The 25,831-nt window shown below is 39.0% G+C and overlaps 1 protein-coding gene across 2 annotated transcripts; it reads right to left on the bottom strand.

Annotated features, from left to right (window-relative positions):
• Positions 1-888: 888 nt before the first annotated feature.
• On the bottom strand, positions 889-25,453 carry LOC109460128 (myosin-2). Of its 2 annotated transcripts, none has more exons than XM_088801915.1 (40): positions 25,389-25,453; positions 25,144-25,186; positions 23,222-23,445; positions 22,985-23,128; positions 21,413-21,569; positions 20,243-20,270; positions 20,051-20,159; positions 19,867-19,959; positions 19,401-19,464; positions 19,179-19,277; positions 18,420-18,523; positions 17,738-17,876; positions 17,266-17,384; positions 17,028-17,177; positions 15,720-15,890; positions 15,283-15,592; positions 14,556-14,635; positions 13,647-13,734; positions 13,440-13,557; positions 12,236-12,359; positions 12,011-12,147; positions 11,657-11,912; positions 9,444-9,686; positions 9,154-9,330; positions 8,926-9,071; positions 8,752-8,842; positions 8,276-8,665; positions 7,497-7,623; positions 6,686-6,804; positions 6,349-6,545; positions 5,437-5,620; positions 5,194-5,359; positions 4,968-5,092; positions 4,493-4,801; positions 4,202-4,405; positions 3,537-3,662; positions 3,276-3,446; positions 3,088-3,192; positions 2,872-2,967; positions 889-1,174 (listed from the first exon to the last, which is right to left on the bottom strand). In XM_088801915.1, exons 3-40 carry the CDS (start codon positions 23,423-23,425, stop codon positions 1,022-1,024), a joined length of 5,823 nt encoding a protein of 1,940 aa, XP_088658041.1. In that variant the 5' UTR covers positions 23,426-23,445; positions 25,144-25,186; positions 25,389-25,453; the 3' UTR covers positions 889-1,021. The 2 variants fall into 2 exon arrangements, with proteins under 2 accessions (XP_088658041.1, XP_074175756.2); XM_074319655.2 differs by lacking the exon at positions 25,389-25,453 and adding an exon at positions 25,312-25,371.
• Between the last annotated feature and the right edge of the window lie 378 nt (positions 25,454-25,831).

Here is a 25,831-nt window from a genome sequence, read left to right as displayed (position 1 = left end):
GCTTTTCCTTTATGCTGTCCAGGAAGGCTATATTTTTGGCTATGCATCTCAACTGGATCCAGTTTAAAAATTCTCGATCCCCTAGGAAAACTTCTCTGAGTAATTCAGATTGTTACCATATCTGGTTTTTGCATCAGACTCATAACTCATCATTATGTGTGTTGAATATACATTTCAATAATCTATTTTGCGATTCATATTTTATCAATGCTTTTAATCTGTTATTCTGGCTCTTTACATGATTATATATACAGGAGGCCATAAACTCTGGAAATATAGGCTAATAAACAGCTTATTGATATTACATTATAATACGTAGAATAATATTCTTTTTGTCTCCAGACTTTACAGCTTTCACAGAGAGAAGGGTCACATCTCACTCTTTCATGCCATACCCATTGCCCAATACACATACTGTGAATATACAGTATATTGGTACTGATGATGAAAGCTTTCATGTGCTAATAATACTACTTTGGATTTGTATTCTTGATAACAGCTATTAAAAGCAAGGAGAATTAATGATAGATCTCAGTCTGAATCCCCATGTAACAATATAGCTAGTGCCATCCTTTGCATAGACCTGGAAAATTAGATTCATATTAGGGAAAGCAGGAGTTTTCTAAGATCTTACTATACTCCAGTATCAGGGAAAGTTTAGAAAGAAATACAAATGACTTCCAGATTTCTGTTCATCAGAACTTCCCTACCAAGAGACAACTTTATAGTCTTAAAGTATTACTATAGACCTAAAATAAAATGGCAGGGTGAATGTGATTGGCAAGGTGAATGTGATTAGTGGCAGGGTGAATGTGATTGTTTGATAGCCTTGAGATTATTTAAGCTTTGACATTGCTTTAGGAGTGAGAGAAAAGACCAGTCTAAGGATATTGTTTGCAAAGTACCCTAGCTCTTTATTTCCTTTGCAATAGGGTGGAATAGACAGTAATTACAGATAGACATGACCAAAGACTTCACATTTTGTGCCTCTCTTCAGTCATTCCACAGCATCGGGGCATGATCACTCTTCACTTATGATTTTTGTGTGAACCTCCCGGCTCTTCACCCGCAGCTTGTTGACCTGGGACTCGGCGATGTCAGCCCGCTCCTCAGCCTCTTCCAGCTCGTGCTGGAGCTTGCGGAATTTAGATAGATTTGTATTGGATTGTTCCTCCTGAGAATAAAAATGAAATTGTAAGGAATCCATACTGTGCATCTTTCTAGACTCTCTAGGCCTAAGGGAAGAAAGGACTTGGCATCTACCGACAAGTTAAACTACTCGACAGGAATCATGATTGTCTTACCGTCTTGCTTATCACTGAACTTAATTTTATGATTTATTTGGGGCTTGGTGTCTCATAAATAATTATATCTGTATTTTTGCAACCAAAACATATTAAAAGATATATACCACAAGTAGAACAAGAAAAAACATAAGAGCAGAGAAGAAGGCAAGAATATTAAAATGATGCTTGTTAAGGTTTGCTATAAGATGATTATTCTCTCGAGTTAGATATTCTTTAATTCATATTAAGGATGAATTTCTTAATAATCTCTTTAAATTGAAAAAAATGTTGAATTTTATCATACATCATTTCATCACATTTCAAAACAATTACTTTTTTTTCCTGCTTTGTATGTAATGATTCTATTAACAGATTCCCTAATATTCAGGAGTCCTTCCAATGTAGGAGTTAATCCTATTTAACTCTTACTGATGCACAACCCCCCGAATAAAGTAAAGGTTTCATTGACTTAGTAATTTATCTTTACTATATTTACACTCATGAGTAAAACTGTCTTTAGTTTTTCCCCCCATTCTCTCTTGGATGGGTTTTGGTATGAGGGTCATGTGAGATTCTTAAAATGAGTTGGAAAGCTTTTCATCTTTTCCCATGCTCTGGAATGGCTTACATAGCATGGGGATTATCTGTTCCTTGAAGTTCTGAAAGATCTATCTGAACCTGCGTCCATTTTCAGAAGTAATTCTGAAATAACTTTTTCAGCTAACTTAGTAATTCATATTCTCCTAGAAAAATCCCCAGTTTCTTTAAGATTTCAACTTTGTTGACAGATTTATATTTTACTTTTAAAAAATATAAACCTACTTGTAGGGTTTACCCATATTCTAATTCCTAATGAGCATTTGTATTTTCTTTTTCCTTGATTGAGCTAGAGGTAAGGGTATTTATTTTATTACTATTGTTTTATTAATTCACCAGAAATTGTCAACTATTACTGAAATCAGCAAATTAGAAAATAGTATACTCTAATTCATCAATTTCTACCTTTGTCTTCAACAGTACTTACTTCCATTATTTCATTATTATTTATAATTTCTTTATTGAAATGTCAGTTTATTCATTTATTTTTGATTCATAATGAAAGCATATGAAGCAATTAATTGTCCTCCAATGACAGCATTGACTGTACTTTATAAAAGAAGCATCTTACTTGAAACTTTATTTTAATTGATAAATATTCAGCAATTATCTGTTTGTTTCTAATTTAATCCAAAAATATTTAGGAAAGGTTTTTTGTTTTTTTTAATGATTAAGTATTTGGGGATTTTTGTTTATAGTTCTCATCACTTTACAATTTTATCACACTCTTGCAAGAGAATGTGGCCTGTATCATTTCTGCTTCGAAATTTTTTGAGGTTTCTTTGTGAATTGAAAATTTACCTTAAAATCAAGCTATTAATATTAAAAATAATAAGCAATAAGTATAAAATGCACAAAAGTTTGTAAGAAGTACACAGTCTTCTATAAAGCAAATGGCTTATTTACTACAGGAGTAGTAAATCTAATTATTTACTAGCTTTTTTTAACAGAAGACTTCTCTCTTCCCTTCTATCTTAAGGATACTTACAGCCTCCTCAGCTTGTCTCTTGTAAGACTTCACTTTTGCCTGAAGTTTATCTACCAAATCCTGAAGTCTGAGAATATTTTTCCGATCTTCTTCTGTCTGAAAGATTATAGAAACCATAGGGTTTTACTTCTAAAGCACATGACCATTGTGTCATTGCACATGAGTATTTCACATATATATGGAGGAGTGCTTAGCTGATAAAAAATTTTGCAGTACCTGGTAAGTGAGTTCCTTCACTCGCCTCTCATGTTTGCGCAGACCTTTGACAGCTTCAACGTTACGCTTTTGTTCATTCTCAACCTCTCCTTCAAGCTCACGTACCTGCGAATAAATAGGCTCTTAAGAATTTTGATCCAATAAGGCATTGGGAGCTAATGGAAATAGATAGATATTGAGACACCCACCCTGGCCTCCAGTTTCTGGATCTGCTTCTTCCCGCCCTTCAGGGCCAGCTGCTCAGCCTCATCCAGACGGTGCTGCAGGTCCTTCACCGTCTGCTCCAGGTTCTTCTTCATCCGCTCCAGGTGGGCGCTGGTGTCCTGCTCCTTCTTCAGCTCCTCAGCCATCATGGCCGCCTAATTAGCAAATCAATCAAGATAATAAGGAAACGTGGTCATGGTGGGTCACATACCCGTAGCAGGAAAACAAGTGCTCAGCGTGCTCACGTCAGTGATGGCCTTCTTGGCTTTCTCTTCTGCGTTGCGAGCTTCCTGGACAATGTCCTCCATCTCTCCCTGGATTTGGGAGATGTCTGTCTCCAGCTTCTTCTTGGTGTTGATCAGGCTGGTGTTCTGATTAAAAATAAGTTATAAGTATTTTTTATCACGTTACCTAAGAACTTAGTGGCAGCCATTTTAGGAAAAAAAATTCAGTTGAAAACTTGCAAGTCAAATGCTCTTCAATATTATTTTGTTATGTAGTATAATTAAATAAAATGGAAATGTTATAGAATATTCAGCATCTTCAAGAATATGGTTCATAATTAGACCAAATAACTCTATAATTTTATAACTGCCATTTATCAATCAGACCATTCACAGGGATAAAATTATAACAGATGTTTAAACATTCCATTTCTCCACAATAAAAATTTCAATATTGATAACTAGCATCAATAAATATATTAACACAAAATAATATGGGTAACCTTAGAATAGCATAGGCAATGAATAAATTAATTTATGCAAAATAAAAGAGCAAAACATTTCTCAGTAATATACTGAAAAAATGACAGAAGTATAAAACCTGTCTGTCAAATAAAAATTTAAGCTTATATTTTCTGGGACATATAGGCATTTATTAAAGGTGAGTTCTTTGTGCTGAATCCCACCTGGGTGTGCAGGAGCTGGACGCGCTCACTGGCATCCAGGAGCTCCTGCTCTGCGATCTTCCTGCTCCTCTCTGTCTGCTCCAGAGTGGCCCGCAGCTCCTCGATCTCAGCTTGCAGCAGGTTGGCTCTGCGCTCCACCATGGCCAGCTGCTCCTTCAGGTCCTCCTGGCCCCGGAGGGCATCATCCAGATGGATCTGGGTGTCCTGTGGAATGAATGATCATTGAGATGTCTTGTTCTCAGGGCTGCAGTCACCCCAACTGCCCTGGGACCATCTCTGCAACCCATTGACCTTGAGAATGCCTTGGGTGTTTCTGTAGTTTCTCAGGGCCTCAGCAGCCATGCGGTTGGCGTGGTTCAGCTGGATTTCCATTTCGTTCAGGTCTCCCTCCATCTTCTTCTTGATCCTGATAGCATCATTCCTGCTCCTGATCTCAGCATCCAGCATGCTCTGCATCGACTCCACGACTCTGATGTGGTTTCTCTTTAGCTGGTCAATTTCCTCATCCTTTTCAGCAATTTTCCTGTCAATCTCAGACTTGACCTGGTTCAGCTCCAGCTGGATGCGCAGGATCTTTCCCTCTTCGTGTTCAAGAGATGCCTTAATGACAGCAAGAGGTGACATTAGCAGGGAATGGGAACATCTGGAAGTTTTTCTGCACACCTTTCCTTCCACAAATGTTGTGCTATTTATCTTTTTATTCAGTCCATGTGGATGGGCCTAATTCTTTTCTGCATTTATTTATAATGCACAATTTGACCTGTACCTCTGCTTCCTCTAAAGCAGCCTGAAGTTCACACTTTTCTTGTTCCACTTGTTTCTTTATTTTCTCCAGTTCATGGATACGTTTGCCTCCTTCAGCTATCTGCTCCGTGAGGTCAGAAATCTCCTCTGTTGTTTGGGTAAAAGACAGGTAGAGATTTGGTCAGACAGAGGACAGAAGAGAAAAATTCCTTCAAACATGAATACTATTGAAAGTGAAAGGGACTCACGCTGCAAGTTTTTGTTCTCCCGTTTTAAAGTTTCTAGCTGATCCAAGGATTCCTCGTAGGCATTCTTCATCTTGAACAGCTCAGTGCCAAGAGAGCGGGACTCCTTCTGGGAGGCCTCGAGCTCAGCATGGGTTTCCTCATACTTCTGTTTCCATTCTGACAGGATCTGAAAAACCAAGAGTGGTTACCTGCTGTAAAGGATGGAAGAAAATAATGGAGAGCAGAGGCTGCTGCAGAAATTACCTTATCGAAGTTCCTCTGCTTTTTGTCTAGGGCCGCACAGGCAGCGTTTGTTCTCTCCACATCAAGCATGAGGTCCTCGACCTCATTCTGTAACCGCTGCTTGGTCTTCTCCAGGGAGGCACACTTGGCGTTCACGGCTTCTACGTGTTCCTCTGCATCCTGCAACCGCTGGGCCAGCTTCTTCCTTGAAGATTATATATATTTGTAGAAAGACATGAGCCAAAACAAGAATTATGAACTATCACCACACTGAAAAGTATTGGAAACTTCATATAAAAATATTTATATTAAAAATATCTATACATTCACTTAACAAATATTGATGAACTCTTTATGAACCAAACACTGGGTACACAGCAGTGAAGAGGACAGGAAAGGTCCCTGCCTCGTGAACCTTCCACACAAGTGGGAGTGATAAACAATAAGCAAGTGAGAAAATGCATAATAACATATTGCTGATATAAGTGCAATGAGGAAAAATAAAATCGAGTAAGAGGTGGGCAACTATTCTACATAGTCAGGAACAGGTACTCCCAGGAGGTCACATTTGAGTTATCTAAAAGAAATCAGAGAATGAACTAGAGGGAGATGTGGGGGAAAGCATTTCAGACAGAGGGAGCAGCAAGTACAATGCCGGGAGTAGCACTGAGCTTGGTGTGCTTGACCAACAGCAATAAGGCCTAATTATCTGTATAATTGTTTGTTAGTCTTTGTTTCCTTAACTAGATTTTAGGTGAGAAGGGTTGAGATCGTGTTTGCTTTATTTACGTCTTCTTAGGGCTTGACAGTGCCTGGCAAATAGGAGCTAATTAATGAATGTTTGTGGGCTAATTCACGGAATCTTCAAAGGTTGTATCTTTCTGATTCAATGTGCAAAGTTTTCTGCAGATTTTGTCATATCTGTACACATACTTGGCCTCCTCCAGCTCCTCCGTGCGCTGGATGGCGTCTGTCTCGTATTTGGTCCTCCACTGGGCAACCTCGCTGTTGGCCTTGGACAGCGCCCTCTGCATCTCGCCTTTGGCTTCCTGCTCCTCCTCATACTGTTCCCGCAGCAGGTCACAGTCGTGGCGGGCGGACTGCAGGGCGTGGGCCAGGGCATTCTTGGCCTGCGGAAATAGGTACACTTTCATTTTACTGGATATTTAATGTTTAATTATTAAGTTTCAAAACCCTTTAAAAGCTGATGCAATGGACTCCAGTTAGGCTCAAGTCATGGGGGTAAAATGAGTCTTATAATAATAGTTACTTTTGTCTCCTCTTCAAGTTGCCTCTTTAATTCCTCAATCTGTTGAGTAAATGCTTGTTTTCCCCTTGATAACTGAGACACCAGAGCTTCTTTCTCATCTAGCTGACGTGAAAATTCACCTGACAGGCAAAAGAAATGGCACCATGTTTTTTTAAGCGAAGAAAAAATTTGCAGGCCCATATTAGAAATAAACTTTAACTTTTAACATCCCCTTCAATTGAGTGCTCAGATGATAGAATTATCTATTGAAATCTTCATGCTTAATGTCAAATTTCTGATTTTTGTGGTGAAACTTACATATTAATCTGAATGAATAAATACAGCTTAGATTCTTATTGTTCTCTCTGTAACTAATCCTTCAGGGTATATGATACTGTGAAAACCAGGTGATAACTGTCAAAGAAGGGAGCTCAAATGTGTAATTCTACCTAGTCCCGGTTTCATAAGATTTCTGAGAGACTGGGTTACCCATCGCCCTACTCAGAAATTTGGTTCACTGGGACATAGATAAAAAGAAGCTTGGTCTCAAACAGAAGCCCTGGACCTATGTTGGAGTGATTCCTAACCCCACGCACGCCCTCAGTGTAGCCAGATACTCAAGACCTTTCCGGAGTAGAGTTTGATCCAGTCCTACTGAAGTCTGTATCTCCAGCATCGTCCCCAAAGTGACCTCGCAAGTAGGTCGAGCGTCTGAGCTATTCAGTGAATCATCCGTGTTCTCAGTTGCTTTTATTAGACTTTCTCTTCACTAAATCAGTTGTTTTTAATCTCATCATCTTTACTCTTAGGCCCTATAGAAGAGGAGAGTTACCAGATTCTGTCTGCAAGCGGCCCCTCTGGGTAGTCAGGTCGTTGATCAGCCGCTGTTGCTCTTCTTCCTTGGATTTCAGTTCACTCAATTGGTCCTCTAGAGTGCGGCACATTTTCTCTAGGTTTCCCTGTGTGAGAAAAAGTAAAAGGAGTAAATGAAGATATTTTAATATAATTTTGCTCTAGCTACAATATCTTTTGAAACAGAAAAATATTTATTTTGACATATAAAATGAATTCTTTTATATGTAATACGATATACCAGAAATTTTTTCTTTATATTTTATGATTGCTGTCCTAAGTTGAAAATATACATTGGGATTTTTAAAAAGCTAATCATGAAGCTCTGTTTAATATTAATATAAAAAAATATAAAGATTGTGTTCTAAATTTGAAATTTTGTAAGACTTGTATGGTATATTTTCTAGAAGCATATTCATAAATACTTCCTTGCCTTTATATAGAGTGACACTTTGCTTATTGGACAATTGAGAATGTTGGAGACCTGTGTTCTTCAATTGAAGACCAAGAAAACACAAATAACCTATGTTCAAAAGCTTTTATTTATTAATGGTATGATGAGGCCGATGTACTTAACTTTTTTGATTTCCGTTTCTTCATATGTTAAGTGGAAATAATGCAAATACTAATATCTTTCTTACTAACCTCCTGGATTACTGCATAGAACAAATGACATTATGTGTGTAAAGTGCTCTGTGTAAACTGTGATGTGTACATACAGGGCTATTGCTAAGAACAATTTCCCAGACTCTATAGTACCTTGGCTTTAGAGACTACTTCTACATTGCTAGCGAGGTCATCGATCTCCATCTTCATCTCGCTCTTCTCCTTCTCCAGCTTCTGCTTGACCCTCTGCAGGTTGTCTATCTGCTCCCCGAGCTCAGCGACGCTGTCCGCGTGCTTCTTCCTCAGGGTGGCCGCGGTGGCTTCGTGCTGCAGGGTGGCCTCCTCCAGGTCCCTGCGCATTTTCTGGAACTCAGCCTCCCTCTTCTTGTTCATCTCAATCTGGGCTGAAGTTGCCCCGCCGGCTTCTTCCAGCCGCTCGCTGATCTCCTCCAGTTCCCGGGAGAGGTCAGAGCGCTGCTTCTCTGCTTTGGCCCGAGAGGCCCGCTCGGCCTCGATTTCCTCCTCCAGCTCCTCAATGCGGGCCTAGGAGTGGTGAAAAGCACTGCTGAGCTTCTCTGTGCTAGTAATTTTGTCAGGTTGAATTAGACAGATGGAAATCATGTACTTACCTGTAACTCCTTGATCTTCTTCTGCAGCTGCATCCCGAGGGCCTGTTCATCTTCAATCTTGCTTTGCAGATTGCTCATTTCAAACTCTTTCCTTTTTGAAAAGTAGCAAAGAATAACAATTGAGTCCATATCCTCCACTGGAAGCAAGTTAATAAGTAATTCTTTCATACTTACTTTTTGAGCTTTTCATCAAATTGTTGTTTTTCATTTTCAATGTCCATTATGGACTCTTGGGCCAACTTGAGGTCACCTTCAAGTTTCCTCTTAGCCCTTTCTAGGTCCATGCGAAGTTTCTTTTCTTGCTCTAATGACCCTTCAAGCTAAACATAAATAACGTTGGGTCAAAAGGATTGCTTAGCGTCCTTTCAAAAAAAATTTTTTTTTAAATAATCTTAGACTTACATCATCCACTTGCTGCTCCAGCTTGGTTTTAGCTTTGGTCAGGGTGTTGACTTTGTCCTCTTCTGCCTGCAGGTCATCCAGGGTCTGCTGGTGGGCCTCTTGGAGGGCCTTCTTCTCCTTGGTCAGCTTAGCTATGGTCTCATCCAGGCCTGCCATCTCTTCTGTGAGGTTTTTCACCTTAGGTAGTAAAAATATTTTGCATTACATGTTATATTTTGGTGGAGTCAATTTTATGCTTGCACTCAATAATAATAATAAAAACATAAACTTTCTTTGTATGTGTTTCATACCTTGTTCTCTGTGGCATGTTTCTCCTTTTCAACCTTGGCCAGTGTCAGCTCAAGGTCATCAATGTCTTTCTTCAGTTCTGAACATTCATCCTCCAGTTTCCTCTTCTTGGCCGTCAGCTCAGCATTGATCTCTTCCTCATCCTCAGCTCTCTCAGTCACCTCTTTGATCTTGGCTTCGAGCTGGATTTTGGTTTTGATCAGTTGCTCACACCTTTCTTCTGCATCAGCTAAGGCATCAGCTTCCTTAAGTTGGAAACAAAATCAAAATTGGGAAGAAAGAATGAAATATTTCCAGTGATAACAGTGTAAATCTCTGCCATTTGTTCTTTGGATTTAAACTCTAATGAATCATCTGCTGTGTGCAATGCAAGATACTCCACATCGTGGGGAAATAAATATTTCAAATATTGTCGTAGTCCTTTAGAAATGTGTGCAGTTGTCCCTAGGTATCCCTGGGGGATTGGTTTCAGGGTGCCCACCCTCCATGGGTATCAAAATCCACAGATGCTCAAGTACCTTACATAAAATGCCATAGTATTTGCATATAACCTACACACATCCTCCCATAGACTTTAAATTATCTCTAGATTACTTATAATACATAATACAATGGAAATGCTATGTAAATAGTTGTTGTACTGTATTGTTTAGGAAATAATGACAAGAAAAATGTCTGTACATGTTTAGTACAGATGCAGCCCTCATAGGTCTATCTATATAGTACATCAACAATAACATAACATTTTTTTCTAATTTTTCAATCCACAGTTGGTTGAATTCACAGATGAGGAACACATGGATATGGATGGCCAACTGTATTCTTCAGTAAATTAGAAAGCTTACCACCTCCCAGAGCTCCCATAATTCAGAAAGTACTTAGTGACATAAGAGATCAGAGAACTTGTATCAGATATGGTTTTGTGAATGAAATGGCATTTGAGTTGGGCCTTGACAGATGGGTAGGTTTCGGTTCTGTAGAAATCAATTTACTGGGGGGAAGGAACAGGAAGAGAGAGGGCATTCCAACAAGAGAAATTCAGGATGCAGCGGCTACTGAACTATTGCTCTTTGTAGTACTAGAAGACGATTTGGTTATAATGCTCTAAATTCAAGTTGAGCCATAAAGTAATAAAGAAATTCCTGGCAACCTGCTATGTTTCCAATTGAGAAGGTTTGGGGTTGACAGGAAATGAGAGAGAAATTGTTATATACATTTATCAGTGAGCCCCCATAGCAGTCTTTGAACATGTAAAAGAATAAAATGTGCTACATATCGCCATGTAGTGAATATAGAGGTGTAGGACATATTCTAAGTAGTTCTCTAGGGACAAAAAAAAATAAAAAATAAAAAAAAAATTGGATAGATTTGAAGCAGGTGAGGGCAGAAAAAAAAAGCTCTTTTTCCTTCTGCAATCTAGAATCAGGAGTTGTTATGCCACCCAAACTTGACAGAAAAGAACAATCTCAATCAACTGGAAAAATATGATTTTGTGATGAGTAAATAATACCAGATCAATTCAATTCAGTTCAAATGAAAGACAGTCTTTTATAGATTACATTTCAGACTTGATGGAAGCAGCTCTGAAATGACTGGCTCAGGAGGGAGCAGGTTGGATGGCAGGAGAGAGTTGGCAGCATGCAGAGTGACTTAAGTGTTGCTGCAGCCATCTGGGTATGAGGACGGGGCACTGACAGTGGAGATGGATTGGAAAGAGCAAATCTGACTTTTGGAGATCAGTGACAAACAATAGTTCACTAAAACTTGACGTAGAATATTGCCATTTGTCAGCTGTACATATTGTGTTTTAAGATCCCTGGACATCTAAATGGTCAAGCAAGTTTCAGAGAAAAAAAATCACTCTCTCCATGCCATCCTCCCCTTTGTATTTTATTTGGGGTAAGTTCATGTTAAAAATCACTTTCAAGGACGGTCTTCAAAGGGAAAGGAAGTCATAAACGCTGTAGTTTGATGAAACTGTGTAGAATGGAAGAGAGCCATTTGTTCTACCTCATTGCTCAGGTGCTGGTGTGGGGTGTTTATTGGGCAGTGAAGGAATATAAGGACGACATCAGTACCATCACAATGCTTTCACTTTCTCCTTGCAGTGAAAGTCTCCCAGACTGACCACCCAACTTCATATTGCTAGTGGCCAGCCTTCTAGCACTTGCATCCTGGGTAGCTGAGCAGTACCCAGGATGATACCGCTACTTACAGACTGAACTTGGAGCTGTAAGTCATTTTTCTCTTTCAACAGAGTCACCATCTTTTCTTCAAGTTCCTTTCTTTTTGCCTCTGACTTGGCAAGTTCTTCTTTGGTTTTCTGAAACTCTTCCTTCATGGTGGCCATCTCCTTCTCGGTCTCTGCGCTCTTCAGTAGGGGCTTGATCTTGAAGAAGAGTTTCATCCAGGGCCAGTGCTTCACATTCATGAAAGCACGGATATTATACTGGATGCAGAAGATGGACTCTCTGTGATAGGAACAGAAATGTTCAAAGTCAGGTGATAACAGCACTCAGAACTAAAAAGCCTAGACAGATGGGGTTTAGTAAGGTGTCCCTATGAATACCTTCTTTCCACCATCTTCTGGTACTCCACTCTTGCCAGGAACCCTCTGCACCTGGCCTGAGTTCGGGTAATCAGCTGGGCCAGCTTGTCATCTCGCATTTCCTCTAGGAGCCCCAGAAGACCAGCTTTGAAAAAGACCTGAGCATGGGTAGAGTTGCAGATCAGAAACTTTACATGAACTTCAAAGGGATAGAAATAGCATCAGGTAGGTTTTAGAGACTATTACCTTGGTGTGACCAAATTTATACTGGGTGTGGTCAATGTCAATGGACGCAAGGAGCTTCTCAGAAGCCTTCTTGCTATCGATGTATTGTCCTTCAGGGATAGCACTTGCGTTTAATACCTTGTATCTGTTAAAACAAACACAGTATTTTTAAAAACTTGGTTTACTGGTGACACTAATAGCTCTATTAATAGAACATTAAATGAGCTCTATTATTATATTTTGTTCCCAGGAAGGACATTGTATATATGGATAGTCAATTTAGTATCGACCATCTATTTTTACTCCATTTTACCTTTCTGCACAGTTGTAAGTTTCCTTCCTGCCTCATCGGACTTTGTTTTCTCAGGAAAGGATTCTATAATCTTGTTCACATTAAGGTGTAGATGACCAATAAAATGTAGCATGTTATCTTAGCTAGGTGTATTTGCTTTTTAAGATCCTGAGTCTAAGAATGTAAAGTTTTCTTGAGGTATCTGGTAGAAAGTACACTTCAGGCATGAGGAACTGTCCTAACCACCTAACGTCAAATGTAGGGGTGCTTTAGGTCTTGAGCACTGGAGTTCTCTGTCAACTCCACCAGACCCAGACTTAGGAAAAACCATTTTCCTACAGCTGTTACCCAGCCTCTTTGCCTGTTATTTGATTCTCAAGATGGGTTTATCCTGGGAGGAGAAAGAGGAGCTGACATGTTTCCAGGAAACTAGTGTGTGAGAGAAAAAGGTGAAGATACCGAAGAAGGGATATAAAATCACTTCTTGGTAGCTATACTTGCATGGGAAAGTTCCTAATTCAGCCATTTAATTACCATGTGACTTTGGGTAAGTAACTTAATTTCTTTGAGCCTCAGTTTATTCATCTATAAAATGAGGTATTGGTAGGACTTGCCTCTACTGAGTTTTTATGAGGATTAATTGAGATGATCCAAATATATTAAGCATTCAAAAAATGGTAGTACTCATAATTATTGAAGTGAATGTATACATCTATGAGCTAACCCAGGAGCTTAGTAATCCAAAGAAAAGCCTGCAGCGTGTTTAATGTGTGGTATATCTATATTTTAAAGGTGTTTGGAGGCTTATAATTTTTCACCTTTGTGTGGAAAATTAAAACAACAAATAGAGGCATATTTTCGCTCAACTGTTTTGCTTGCGTTAAATGTATGTGTGTTAAACTTTAAGATACACCATAATTAGGAGAGTCTGACCTCTGTTTGAAGTCTGCGTAGAGGATTCTGCTGGGGAAGCCCTTCCTGCAAATACGGATGCCTTCCAGCACACCGTTGCACCTCAGCTGGTGCAGCACAAGTTCGTGCTCCATGGCCCCTAAGAAATACATATTTATTTCATTGCAGAGTTTGTGAAAAAGGAAGTATGGCAGTCATGCTTTGTTCTCTCATTTTAGAACTTCTTACCAGGAGTTTTTGTTTCATTGGGGATGATACACCGCACAAAATGTGGGTGGGTGCTCCTGAGGTTGGTCATCAGCTTGTTCAAATTCTCCTGTGAAGTCAAGAAAAATCCTGTTATCTCAGACTTTAGACATGGTTATGAGCATTTTGGTGAGGTCTATGAAATCAGTGTCTACGGTTGAGTTGAATGACCAGTATGGAGCATTTTCACTTAAGGGAATAAACACCTTGATATGTTTCTCATGAGATACAGTTTCTGCCTCAGTACTTATTTCTCCACTTTCTCCACATATAAAGCAGCCAGATACATGATTCTTTTTAGTGTATACAAGCACCGTTCTACCCCCAGTCACCCACGTACATCAGGGCCATTGCCTTCCCATACTAAATGGTCACACTTTCTTCTACTAAATTCCATAGTTTTCCAATAAGGAAATGCAAGCCTGCACCACATTTGAACTTTTTCTCATAAATATAGTTCTCCCTTTCCAACTCTATCAATGCTTAGGGCATAAAGATTGTCTATAAGAGGAAAAATTCTATCAGTTATAATTGAGAATTGACTGGATTAAGAACAAGTATACCATATTATGTTCCTTACAAGCTCGCTGTTAGATTTTCATTAGTCTTACTGACGATTTTTTCTCTCTGAGTACATGTCATTGCTTCTTTTTCTGACTCAATGAAATTATGAATGGCAGAGTATTGTTTTATAAAATTTTCTATAAAATATTTTTTTGTTGTTATTTGGCTTAGCATGAAAGATGAGCTAATAATTCTGGAATAATTCTCTCCAAAGCTAGATTAACAGAAGTCAGTCCTTTCCTAAATGACTTTTGAAAAGAAGACTCTGTGCTTTAAAAACAAATTCTCAAAATAACTGGCAAGCGTCAAGAGCAGTTTCTTCCTTACTCTGAAAAGGGCAGACACGGTCTGGAAAGAAGAGCCCTTCTTCTTGCTACCTTTCTTGGCACCACCACCTCCGCTTGCCTCTGGAAAAAAAACAAGAAAAGATACCATTCAAATATAGTTTTAAATCAACAGGGCTACTTTTTGCCTATTTGTTGATTTCTGTGCTGAAGTGGAGCTTTTATTTTTTTATTTTATTTATTTATTTTTTTGACACTACTGGTCTTTCTATTTGAGACAGAATGAATCTCATATGCCAACTAAGCTTGCATCCACTTTTCTGTGATTTTTTTTTTCTACACTAGGAAATGAAGGGAAGGGCATTCTCCTCACCAAATAGAAACAAACTCAATATTAGGACATTTGGGGACACTATAATTTCAAAAATCATTTACAGAAGCTAGAGTGGTAGACGTTTGTCATTCCGTTGCCATGAATATCCCCAGATACTCAATATCCAGCAGATATGGAGAAAAAAGCAGGAGAGAATCAAAGAAGCCCAAGCTTTTCTTTAATTGAGATCCTGACAGTTCTCCTTTGACCCTTTGCTCTAGGGCCTCTGCCAGTTCCGGGTGTGTAATTACACTGCAGCCTACTTCCTCAAAACTCAGTAGAGGCACAATGGGTTTGGCCCAGCAATCCTTCTGCCGGGGCTATGAGATCCCCAGCCTCAATCTAGCATCACATTTTGTAACATGCAGAGGAAGTGTTGGATTTTTTTGAGTACTACCTGCTTCAGCAGTTTGAGCCCCAGAGAAGAGGAACGCTAGAGTTTTCAGTGAAGACTTCTGGTACAGCCCAACCACGGTCTCGTTCAGGGGGTCCTTGTTCTTGTCAAGCCAGCCGGTGATGTTGTAATCCACGGTGCCCGCGTAGTGGATCAGAGAGAAGTGGGCCTCAGCCTTCCCTTTGACCACCTTCGGCTTCTGGAAATTGGCAGACTTTCCAAGATGCTGTTCATACAGCTTGTTCTTGAAGGAGGTGTCTGTGGCCTTGGGGAACATGCACTCCTCTTCCAGGATGGAGAAGATGCCCATAGGCTAAAAGCAGACCACACACAAAGTTATAATTCTATTTGAACATTTTTCTCTGTGTATAGAATTCAAATAAGATGCAATGCATAATTTAGTTGTCCACAAAACATGGTTTCTGAAGTGCAAAACAGACCTTCTCGATGAGCTCGATGCAGGCAGCCAGGTCCATCCCGAAGTCGATGAACGTCCACTCGATGCCTTCCTTCTTGTACTCCTCCTGCTCCAGCACGAACATGTGGTGGTTGAAAAACTGTTGCAGTTTCTCGTTGGTGAAGTTGATGCACAGCTGCTCCAGGCTGTTGAACTAAATAAATAGATATGTTTACTTTTCTCTTTAGCAAATTGAGCGTTCTTAAATATAGGACTTTTTAATTTAAAAACATACATCAAATAGCCTTTAGATTATAGCTATATCAAAATTATCTGTGAAATCTAATGTTTGCTACCATTTATGCAAAGTCCTAAATCGTTAATACACTTTTCCTGCACTTGTTTAAGTGAACGCAGGTATTTTTCTGAGTTCCTACTTAATCATTTCATGTTTCTTGCCATTAATTTCTGCATTTTCTGTTGACTCATTCAAGAGCTAATCTGTGACCCACTAGAAGCTGGAGGAGTCTCTGTTGTATGGAAGTCATCATGGTCAGCCTTGCAGGTGAGCGATAACTGCCACCCTTGTTCTTCTTTAATTTGAAATGAAAAAACAATCAAGATACCAAATATTATGTATAATATGTTAACACACTTGTATTTCTTTCACACACTTGTATTTTTTAAAAAATGCCAAAGGGTTAACATCAGCTAGATGTAAAGAGTGGAATTAATGTGGAATCCTTTTCCTTGATTTTCTATATTTTATGCAACGCCCATTGTGCTTTTAGAATTAGAAAGAAAAAGATAAACTTGTTCAAAACTATAAGCAGGAAAAATGTATTTCATAATCAGATATGAGTTTTTATCCCATGATATCATATTGAGTATTAAGAGTTAATTGCATTGAGGTTATTAACGCTGATTCTAAATTACTAACCTTTTATCAGCTATTGTTATCTTCCTAAGTATTTCTGGATGAGTTTTCCACCATATATTCCGAGTATATTATACATTGCACAGGTTTACTTTGATATTTTTCTGTTAACTTCATTTTGCATTGTGGGATTTTTAGAGTCCCACCCCTACCCCACTATACCAAGCTAATTCCTAACTCCCTTTGCGTCATGTAAAGCATTAAAGAGTCGACATCAAGTGCATTATTTCTCATAGAAATGGAATTGCCACTATAATAGATGATTAGGAGCTGCCCAATCACACTCTTTTAAGACTTAGCATAGCTTTTTGACAGTGTTAAGAAAAGGTCATAATATTTACATATTTTTTTCTCATTGATGTTTCCATTGCCTTAGTAATATACAATCCCCTTACCAACCAGCTCCCAACTCACATCAAAGATCTCAAAGCCAGCGATGTCCAAGACCCCGATGAAGTACTGCCGGGGCTGCTTGGTGTCCAGCTGCTGGTTGATACGGGTGACCATCCACAGGAACATCTTCTCATAGACGGCCTTGGCCAGAGCGCCCACTGCATTATACACCTTGAAAGACAAAGATACAGCTCTTGAGGTTATCAGAGGACTGTAAAATGCCTGCATCCCCAGTGGTGAATTTGAATTATGCACCTACCTGCTCTACAGTCTGGCCTTTGGTGACGTACTCATTGCCGACCTTGACCCTGGGGTAGCAGAGGGCTTTAAGCAGGTCAGCAGAGTTCAGACCCTGGAGATAGGCTGCCTTGTCAGCAACTAAAAGGAAGAAAGGGTAGAACAATCTCATTATGGCCCTAAGCAACTCACTGCTTCAATTTTTTTTTTTTTTTTAAAGCTACAGGTGTTTTGTGCAATGTTTTTAGAATATCTTTGTGAGTATTTTTGCCCATTTCTTTCATTAAGTTCAAGACCTGGATTATGGGTAGTGTGCCTTAAAGAACTTCAGAAATTATAGGAAATACATGTCTGTTTCACATAGTGTATTATCTACGTATACTTTAAAACTCAATTATTAAAAATGAGTGTCTTCCTAGGAAAACACAATGGCAACAAGTTAACAATGTGATTTTCAAACAAACATAAACTCAGGTGGATGATTCAGTTGGTACCTTCAGTGCCGTCTGGCTCTGCTTGCTCCTCACGCTGCTTTTGCTTGAATTTCAAGTTCCCATAATGCATCACACCTCCCGTGAGTTTGTAAATGGAGACTTTTTCATCATTAGTGAAGCCCAAAATATCAATAGCACTCTGCCAATATAACCAATAGGATAACTGTTAGGTTATGACCCACACATTTACTATCCATAGCTCACATCCCATTGCCTGACTTGTCAGTCGAAGTGAGGAAACTACCAGTACTGATGGGGGCGAGAGTAGCGGGGGAGGGGGACAAGGAACTTCCTAGATTGGGTGTGTAGGGAGTTGGTCAACCAAAGGCCAGCACAGAGCGTTAGAATTACAGCAGTATACCCTCTGAAGATTCAAAAGGAAACTTAAGATACAGAACAAGGATAGTAAACTTAAGGAACTTGTTATTTTGAGAGGTGGTGTGGACCTAATGCAAGCAGATTATAAAAAATGGTGTAAGTAAATTCAGAAATGATAGCTCTTTAAAATACTATTAAGGGAAAGGAGGGGCACATCCCAATCTTTTCAGGTGATTCCAGGTGACACATTGATGCTCTTCTTTGAATCCTCTTTTGCTTTTTCTACTGGAAACTGAATGTTCATCTGGAGGAACCATTACTCTGAACCAACATAATCATTCTGATTTTCTTGTATTCTACTTACATCTGTGGCCATCAGCTCTTCCTGATCATCAATGCTGGCCACACTGATCTCCCCTTGACTGACAAATGGGTAATCATATGGGTTGGTGGTGATCAAAAGCATTTCTGAGGACATGGAACAGAGCAAAAGTAAGCAAAATTATCCTCTTAATTAAAGCAAGAGATTTCTAGACAAACCCTAAGGCCCTGTGTGATGCCAAAGAAGATGATCACATATTGGGAAAAGTTACATTTGTAACAATAATTAGTACAGTGTTTACTATTTAAAATCCCAAATTGAAAAACACCTAAATATCGTAAAAGGGTATGATGGTTAAGTAAATTATGTTTATCTCTAGAGTGTAATATTATGCAACCATTAGAAACAGTAAGGTGAAGCTATACTTGCTGACTTGATAAAAGCCATGATGTATTATTGCTCAATGAAAAAAGTAGACTATTGAAGAGCATGTAATTATGATCCAGTTAGTATATATATACATCTGTATGTAAATATATATGTACAGAAAATGACAAGGATGCTATCCATTCAAGCGTTCATGGTGGTTATTTCATAGTGATGGAATTTGGAGGCGTTATTTTCAGTTTTCATTCGAATTTTTATAACGAACACACATACATTTTTACCAAAGTTACAAAGGTATTTTCAAAATCAAGATGATGTATAAAATTGACAAAATTCAGTCATGGCATACTAGGTTGGATCATAATTGATAGGTGCTAGTGTACTCATTCTGAAAGGAATTATGACATTTCTTACCAATTAGTTCTGGCTTCTTGTTTGATGTGATCTGATAAAAAATATGATAGCTCCTTTCAGCCTTAAGCTGGAAAGTAACTCTAGACTTCTCTAATAGATCTGGAAGGAAACAAGTAGCAGACAGGAAAAATGCAGAAATTCATGTGAGATGCAAATTTCATTTGGTCAATTTTATAGGTCATAAGAAGCAGAAATGATTGCAAAAGATATCCAAGTACGTACATGTTTCAATATCAGCAGAAGCCAGTTTTCCTGTAGTGCCAAAGTGGATTCTAATGAATTTACCCTTGAAAGGAAAACTAATATTACTACTTTGTTTTTAAATCATACCAAATTTTTGAGAAACTCAAAACACTTGAAAGGCTAATACTTTAATATTAAATAAGCTCAGAGAATATTTGTATCAGGGAGGAAAAGGTGGAACTCCTATTTTGTAAGTAAAAGAATTTTATCTTTGATTTTAAAATTGTAAATAATTATAGACAATGATAGATGAGAAAGAACTCAGCTATAGTGTTACATATCTTTTTAGACTGGACTTGAATCCATGTTACTGTGTGCTCAGAGGAAATAGAAAGAACCATGATGCAATATAATGTGAATGAAAAAGATTCAGAAAATGTATTCACAAACATTCCATAAATTTTTACCAGTGAGCAGTGTCTATAATAGTAGCCAAGAGACTTACAAAGCGAGAGGAGTTGTCATTCCTCACGGTCTTGGCGTTGCCAAAGGCCTCCAGGAGGGGGTTGGCGCTGATGATCTGATCTTCCAGAGTCCCCTGCAAAGGCAAGAGCCGTACTCACATCTGGGGCTCCAGACTTCCTGAGAGCCCTGGCAGTCTTGATGCTGACTCTGGCTGTCAGACTCACCTGCATTTTGCCAGTTTCCTCCTTCTTCTTCTCTCCAGTGACTGCAATTGTTGCAAAGTACTGGATGACACGCTTGGTGTTCACAGTCTTCCCTGCCCCAGATTCTCCACTGTCAAATAGAAAGTAAGTCAGATGAGGTCCCAAAGCTGGCAGCTATTGCAGCCATGAAAAGAAAGTATGAAATCTACTTACGTGATCAGGATTGACTGATTCTCTCGGTCTACAAAAGAGAAGTTATAGACTTTTACTACTGTTTCCTTACATAATTGTAAATGGTAAGTAAAGTAAAATGGAATGACCTTAGTGTTTTTCAAGCTTAGTATTTTTCAGCAATCCCTAGGGTTTGGTGGGCTCTAGATCTATTACCTTTTCCAGCAGCTTTTTCTCCTGCTCTCTGTGGCTCTCCCACCCCCATACATGCAACCATTTAAACAGAACACTGCAAGGAAACACCAGACTTTTTGTGTGGTTTGACTAAATAAATATCAAAGGTGGACTTGGGTCTTCCATTGGATTTAGATGACAAGTTACTGACATAGTTGTTGTAGGTATTAGAGGTAATAAAAATAGGGACTGGAGATATATTTAGCATGTGAGAAGGAGTAAATACAGTAAAGGTGGTAACTTTGGAAGTTATCATGGCTTTAGTCGTATTTTTAGGGGAAGGTAAACATTTGTTTGGATGTTGTACTTTACTTGAAGGGGAATTCTCTAAGCCCTTTCCCCAAGGTGCATAGTACCTTAGCTTGGTCTAGCTGCGATCATATTCTAGGAAGAGGATTCATGGTATAATTGTTTTAGTACCAAATACACCTTAAAATCTGGAGTGTGTTCAGGTTGGTTCTGGGAAAAGGCAGTAGCATTTATGCCATCCTTAATATAAAGAGACTATTCATTGGTCATGATTCCTGATATTGAGGATAAGGCCGCAGAGGCAAATTTTACTCTTCTGTTTTTTTGGCTCTTGGTAATGGAAATACAGTTTGTATGTATGATTGTGTATGAGAGAGACTGTGTGTGGTGTGTGTGTGTGTATGTCTCTGTGTGTGTGTGTGATGCACACACATATGGATGTTGCTTGTGTTTTTGCTCAAGCTTATTTAGTTTCTGAGCCATTCAAAAATAAATTATCTATCTATGGCCAACCTCTGTTGACCTTCAAAAGTTTAAGAGATCATTAGCAATTATGTAACAGTAGAGATTGCAAATCATCTTTTACATTCTCTCCTTCCTGGACCATCTGCCTCAACATACACCAGCCTCAACTGAAGGGGGCCATCTCAAAGAGTGCTGAAATGGTTAGAGTGTCTTTCTCCTACGGTTCTGCTCTAAAAAGATGCACATATAAAGCATTCAACTCACCAGTCAGCATGAACTGATAGGCGTTGTCAGAGATGGAGAAGATGTGGGGCGGGGCCTCCTGGCGCTTTTTGCCTCGGTAGGCAGCCACCACCTCGGGGTTGTACACCGGCAGCCACTTGTAGGGGTTGACAGTGACACAGAACAGGCCTGAGTAGGTCTATACAAGGGAATAAGAAAGAATAACTATTTAAAGGCCTTTCCTATTATTTGTATAATTCACTTATTAAATGAATTTTAACTAAAAAGAACACTTTAAATAAGTACTCTACATTTCTTCAAGGCATCAGCATGAAAACTAGTTGGAAGTTTCAACAGCAAGATAGCAAAATCCTTGAGGGAAGGGACCACAATTTAAACTCATTAATCCCCTTGAGATTTGTCACAGTGATTTTCACATAGCAAGAGCTCCAAAAGTTTTTTGGTTTTTTTTGTATGTGTAGTGTGAGACATTTTTATTGCATTTTAGGAAATAAGCATGTATTTTTTTATAACATTAAGGTAGTTCAAATTCATAAAAATATAAATTTGGACACAACCCAGGAGCCCAACAATATAGGAATGGTTAGGTGAACTATTGTACATCTTCCTAAGACAATATGATCCAGGCATTTAAAAAGGTAAACATGAACGTATGCAGCAATACTGGGGAAATATTTGCAAACTACGGTTAGGTTATAAAGAAACAGAACACAAAATGATGCAAATACATTTTGATTACAGCAGGGGAATTTTCAAATCTTTAACAACTGAACTAGGACAGGAACCAACAAATAAGAATGGATGCTATCTCTGAACACTAGGTGTGCTTGTATAGGTGTTGTGCAGCTGAGTATCAGCACTAGCTCAACTACACAAAAATGTCAATGTAACATAATAAATTTAGTTAGAAAACATATACTGAGTGTGTACTATGTGCCAGGCCTCTGCAAGGCATTAGGAATGAAATACACAAGAGGTGATATTCCTTGAGGAACTCTAAGTCTATGTACAAGACACACATGTAAATGAATGATGGTTGAAAAACATGGTCCGTGTTATTGCGGAGACAGAAACAATAGGACAGAACATGCAACATGCTGGGGCAGTTCGAAAGGTTTCATCAAGGCATTCCAGTGAAGGGACCAGAACACATAGATAAAAACGCTGCTATTTTGGTGGAGCAAACAATGAGTGGAATTTGCCTTTTAAAAACATTATTTTTAAGTGCTACAACATGAGCTTATTTTTTCCCTTTATATGATTCTGCTGCGGGAATAAGGGGACGGGTTTAAAAGATAGAGATGCAGCTGAGACATAAACAGTAGCTGCTCCAAGGTTTGTTCAAGGGATCTGTGGCAAACCCAGGATGTGGGCAATGGCCTTGACCAGCTTTGGATGAGAAGACAAAGGGCAAAGTGCCAGCTGTTGGGTTGTGTCTTACAACAGCAATAGTGAACCTTTCAACTAGTTACACCACTTGTGAAAGCAAAGCGGGTCACTACTTGTGACCCATTTATCCAGCAGTGGAAGCAATGAGCTGGCAGAATCCATAGTGATGATGATGAAGACCACTTTGGGGTGGGGGGCACTCACGTAGATCATCCAGGCTGCGTAACGCTCTTTGAGGTTGTACAGCACCGCAGGCTCGTGGAGATGGGTCATCATGGCCATGTCCTCAATCTTGTCATATTTGGGAGGGTTCATGGGGTAAATCTGATCTTCTTTCACTGTCAGAGTCTGGCCGTAAAAAGGAAAGAAAACTGTTTATGTCAATTAAGTGACCAAACAAAAAAAAATCAATAAAATGTGAGCTTCTGGGACTCTACTCACCGCCCCCCCTTCAGTCATCACAGTCACTTTCCCTGGCTCTCTGCTCTGGATAGTCCCTTTGACAAAAGATTCTTTGGGCTCTACCACAAAGACAGAGTTCTTGGCATCAAAGGGCCTGTTCTGGGCCTCAATGCGCTCCTTTTCAGACTTCCGGAGGTAAGGAGCAGCCTCCCCAAAAACCGCCATCTCCTGGTCTCCACTCATGGCTGCTGAGCCAAGAGGACCTAAAAGAGATGAAACATTTCACATTAGAGATTCTGGACTACCACGTATATCCATAAATTTCTATGTTGATGACATTTCAAGGGCCCTGTTGGAAATTCCACCGGGCAGGTCCACTGTACACTATGCTATAATTATTGAAACAAACATAATCAACAGGACTCAAATGCATCAAGGGTCACTGTGTATTCAACACTGTACTTGGGGCTTTGCATCCATTATCTTCTTTTGTCCTTCAAGACTGGCATTCTAATTAGGGAGTTGGGTTGTAGTCTCAGCCTACAGCTAAGGAGCCTGTGACCTTGGAGAAGACATTAGATCTTTTGAGCCTCAGTGTCTCCATCTTTAGAACGGGGACCACAATATCTGTCTTTCTTAATCCACAACCCATGAGATATAGTGAAGATGCTTTGAAAAAAGGTTTAAATGATGACTGAAAAGCAATTTGAAGTAGTTCAGGCTATCATTTAGATATAAAGTGCCACTTATTGTAACGTAAAAACATTCCATTTCTTGCCATATGATGTAAGAGAACTTTATTTCCTTCTTTAGATATTCAGCTAGAAGTGCTCACATTCAGTGGTTTTGGAGAGATTATATTTTTGTTTTCCTCTTTTTAATTGGTTGCTTAGTAGACTTTTTCTAACATAATGTCTCTGCATATTAAATCCAGTTAATCAGTTTAACCCTGTTAAACTAAATGAGGATAAAAGCCACAGCAAACATCTTCATTCTTCTACATTGAAGGGCTCCCTTTGCTTTCCAAATTGTCTACTAACGAAGGCAGGCTTGGACTATTCCATTCTACGTTATTTGCAGGTTGCCAGTGGTATCAGTAGAATAAAAGGTTTGGCAAAGATTGCTCCTGCAGTCAATTACATGATCAAATTACTTGAAACTCATTTTAATCAGCTACCCAACAGTCTCTCTCTTTAGGAACGCAGTCTGTAGTACCATGTTTCCCTGAAAGTAAGACCTAGCTGGACAAACAGCTCTAATGCGTCTTTTGGAGCAAAAATTAATGTGAGACCTGGTCTTATTTTACTATAATATAGACCCTGTCTTATATAATATAATATAATATAATATAATATAATATAATATAATATAATATAATATAATATAATACCGGATCTCATATTAATTTTTGCTCCAAAAGATGCATTCAAGAGCTCAGTGTCCCGCTAGGTCTTATTTTCGGGGAAACACGGTAGCAGGGCAGGTTAATACCTTTATTATATACATAACAAAAATTTCAGTGTTTTGTTTCATACAACACTCAGCACTGGGTAAGGTAACTTTCAAAAAGAGTTTAAAGAAGTTTAAAGGAAACATTTTCCTAGATACTTCCTTACTTATTTGTTAGATATGTTTAGCAGGATACATTTTTGTCAAATTTGTAATTTTTAGCAAGGGAATCTTAGTGCATATTTTTTTCCTACAAAAATAAAGTAATAGTCTATTACCAACTATTCTCTTGCTAAAATGTCACCCCACCAATGCTTGAGTCCTCAGTAAGGCTATGTGCATTGTTCTAAAAGGTGAATTCTCCCTCTCTCTCCCTCTCCAGAGCCTCTCCTGAAGTACAGTTGTTAAGATATTTACTGAGTCAAGCACTTTTCCAAAGGTTGCTAAGTGATACAAGTCCATCCCAGAGGCACCTTTGTTCTCCTCCAGGGACTGGTTAGTTCAAATCTTACCTCGTTAGCAAATGAGAAGATGCAGCCTGGAAGTGAGACAGTTCTGTCCAAGGAAAGAGAAAAGCACTTGGTTAACCCAAACCCAAACCCAACAAAATCCCATTTGTAGCATTATTTGCTATTGTAAGCAAAAGGCAACAAAAGGCATGGGTGTAAGACATGCAGTACCAGAACTAGCAGCTGCAGCCGACACTTGGCGGTGTGGCCAGTGTCCCTCTTAAAAGTCCTGTCTTGTTCCCACTTACCTTGGAGCTTTTTAAAGCAGAACGAGTCAGCCTCATTCCAAAGGCTCTTTTATATGGATAGCTATGGAAACAATGCAGCTGCCTCTTGTTTCTTAAGTCAAAAGGAATTGTTTGGCAAAAAAAGTCTTGGCAATCTTGCATCCCCGCATAATTCTCATTCATATTAAGAATGGTTGGATATAATTAGAAATATTTTTCTTATTCAGTATGTGAATAAATCTCCTATGGATAATTTGAGAAGATGATCTGAAGGAAGTTTCAGGCTGATGGATAGATAGTGGCTGGACAGCCAGAATACCTGGCTTCTCTCAAATCCTTTTGGCTTTTCTGGGCGTGCCATTTGGGCTTGCTTGTGTCACTTTTCATATTTAACATGTTAAATGATAGAAATAAAATACTAATATTTACTTTATTAGTGAGGGTTAATTTTCACCTGTTGATCC

Source organism: Rhinolophus sinicus, chromosome 12, assembly GCF_057876585.1.
Source record: "Rhinolophus sinicus isolate RSI-liver-muscle chromosome 12, RSI-T2T, whole genome shotgun sequence".
Taxonomy (NCBI): Eukaryota; Metazoa; Chordata; class Mammalia; order Chiroptera; family Rhinolophidae; genus Rhinolophus; species Rhinolophus sinicus.
The sequence above is the reverse complement of the archived record's forward strand: the minus strand, read 5'-3'. Positions and strand labels throughout refer to the sequence as shown.

Bases quoted from the DNA above. Each gene is read 5' to 3' on its own strand.
- LOC109460128 (XM_088801915.1), bottom strand. From the start codon at position 23,425: ATGAGTGGAGACCAGGAGATGGCGGTTTTTGGGGAGGCTGCTCCTTAC. The intron at 19,278-19,400 runs GTACGTACTTGG...GTTTCCTTCCAG, and splicing joins TTCTGCTGATATTGAAACAT to ATCTATTAGAGAAGTCTAGA. The intron at 12,148-12,235 runs GTAATAGTCTCT...ACCCATGCTCAG, and splicing joins ATAAATTTGGTCACACCAAG to GTCTTTTTCAAAGCTGGTCT.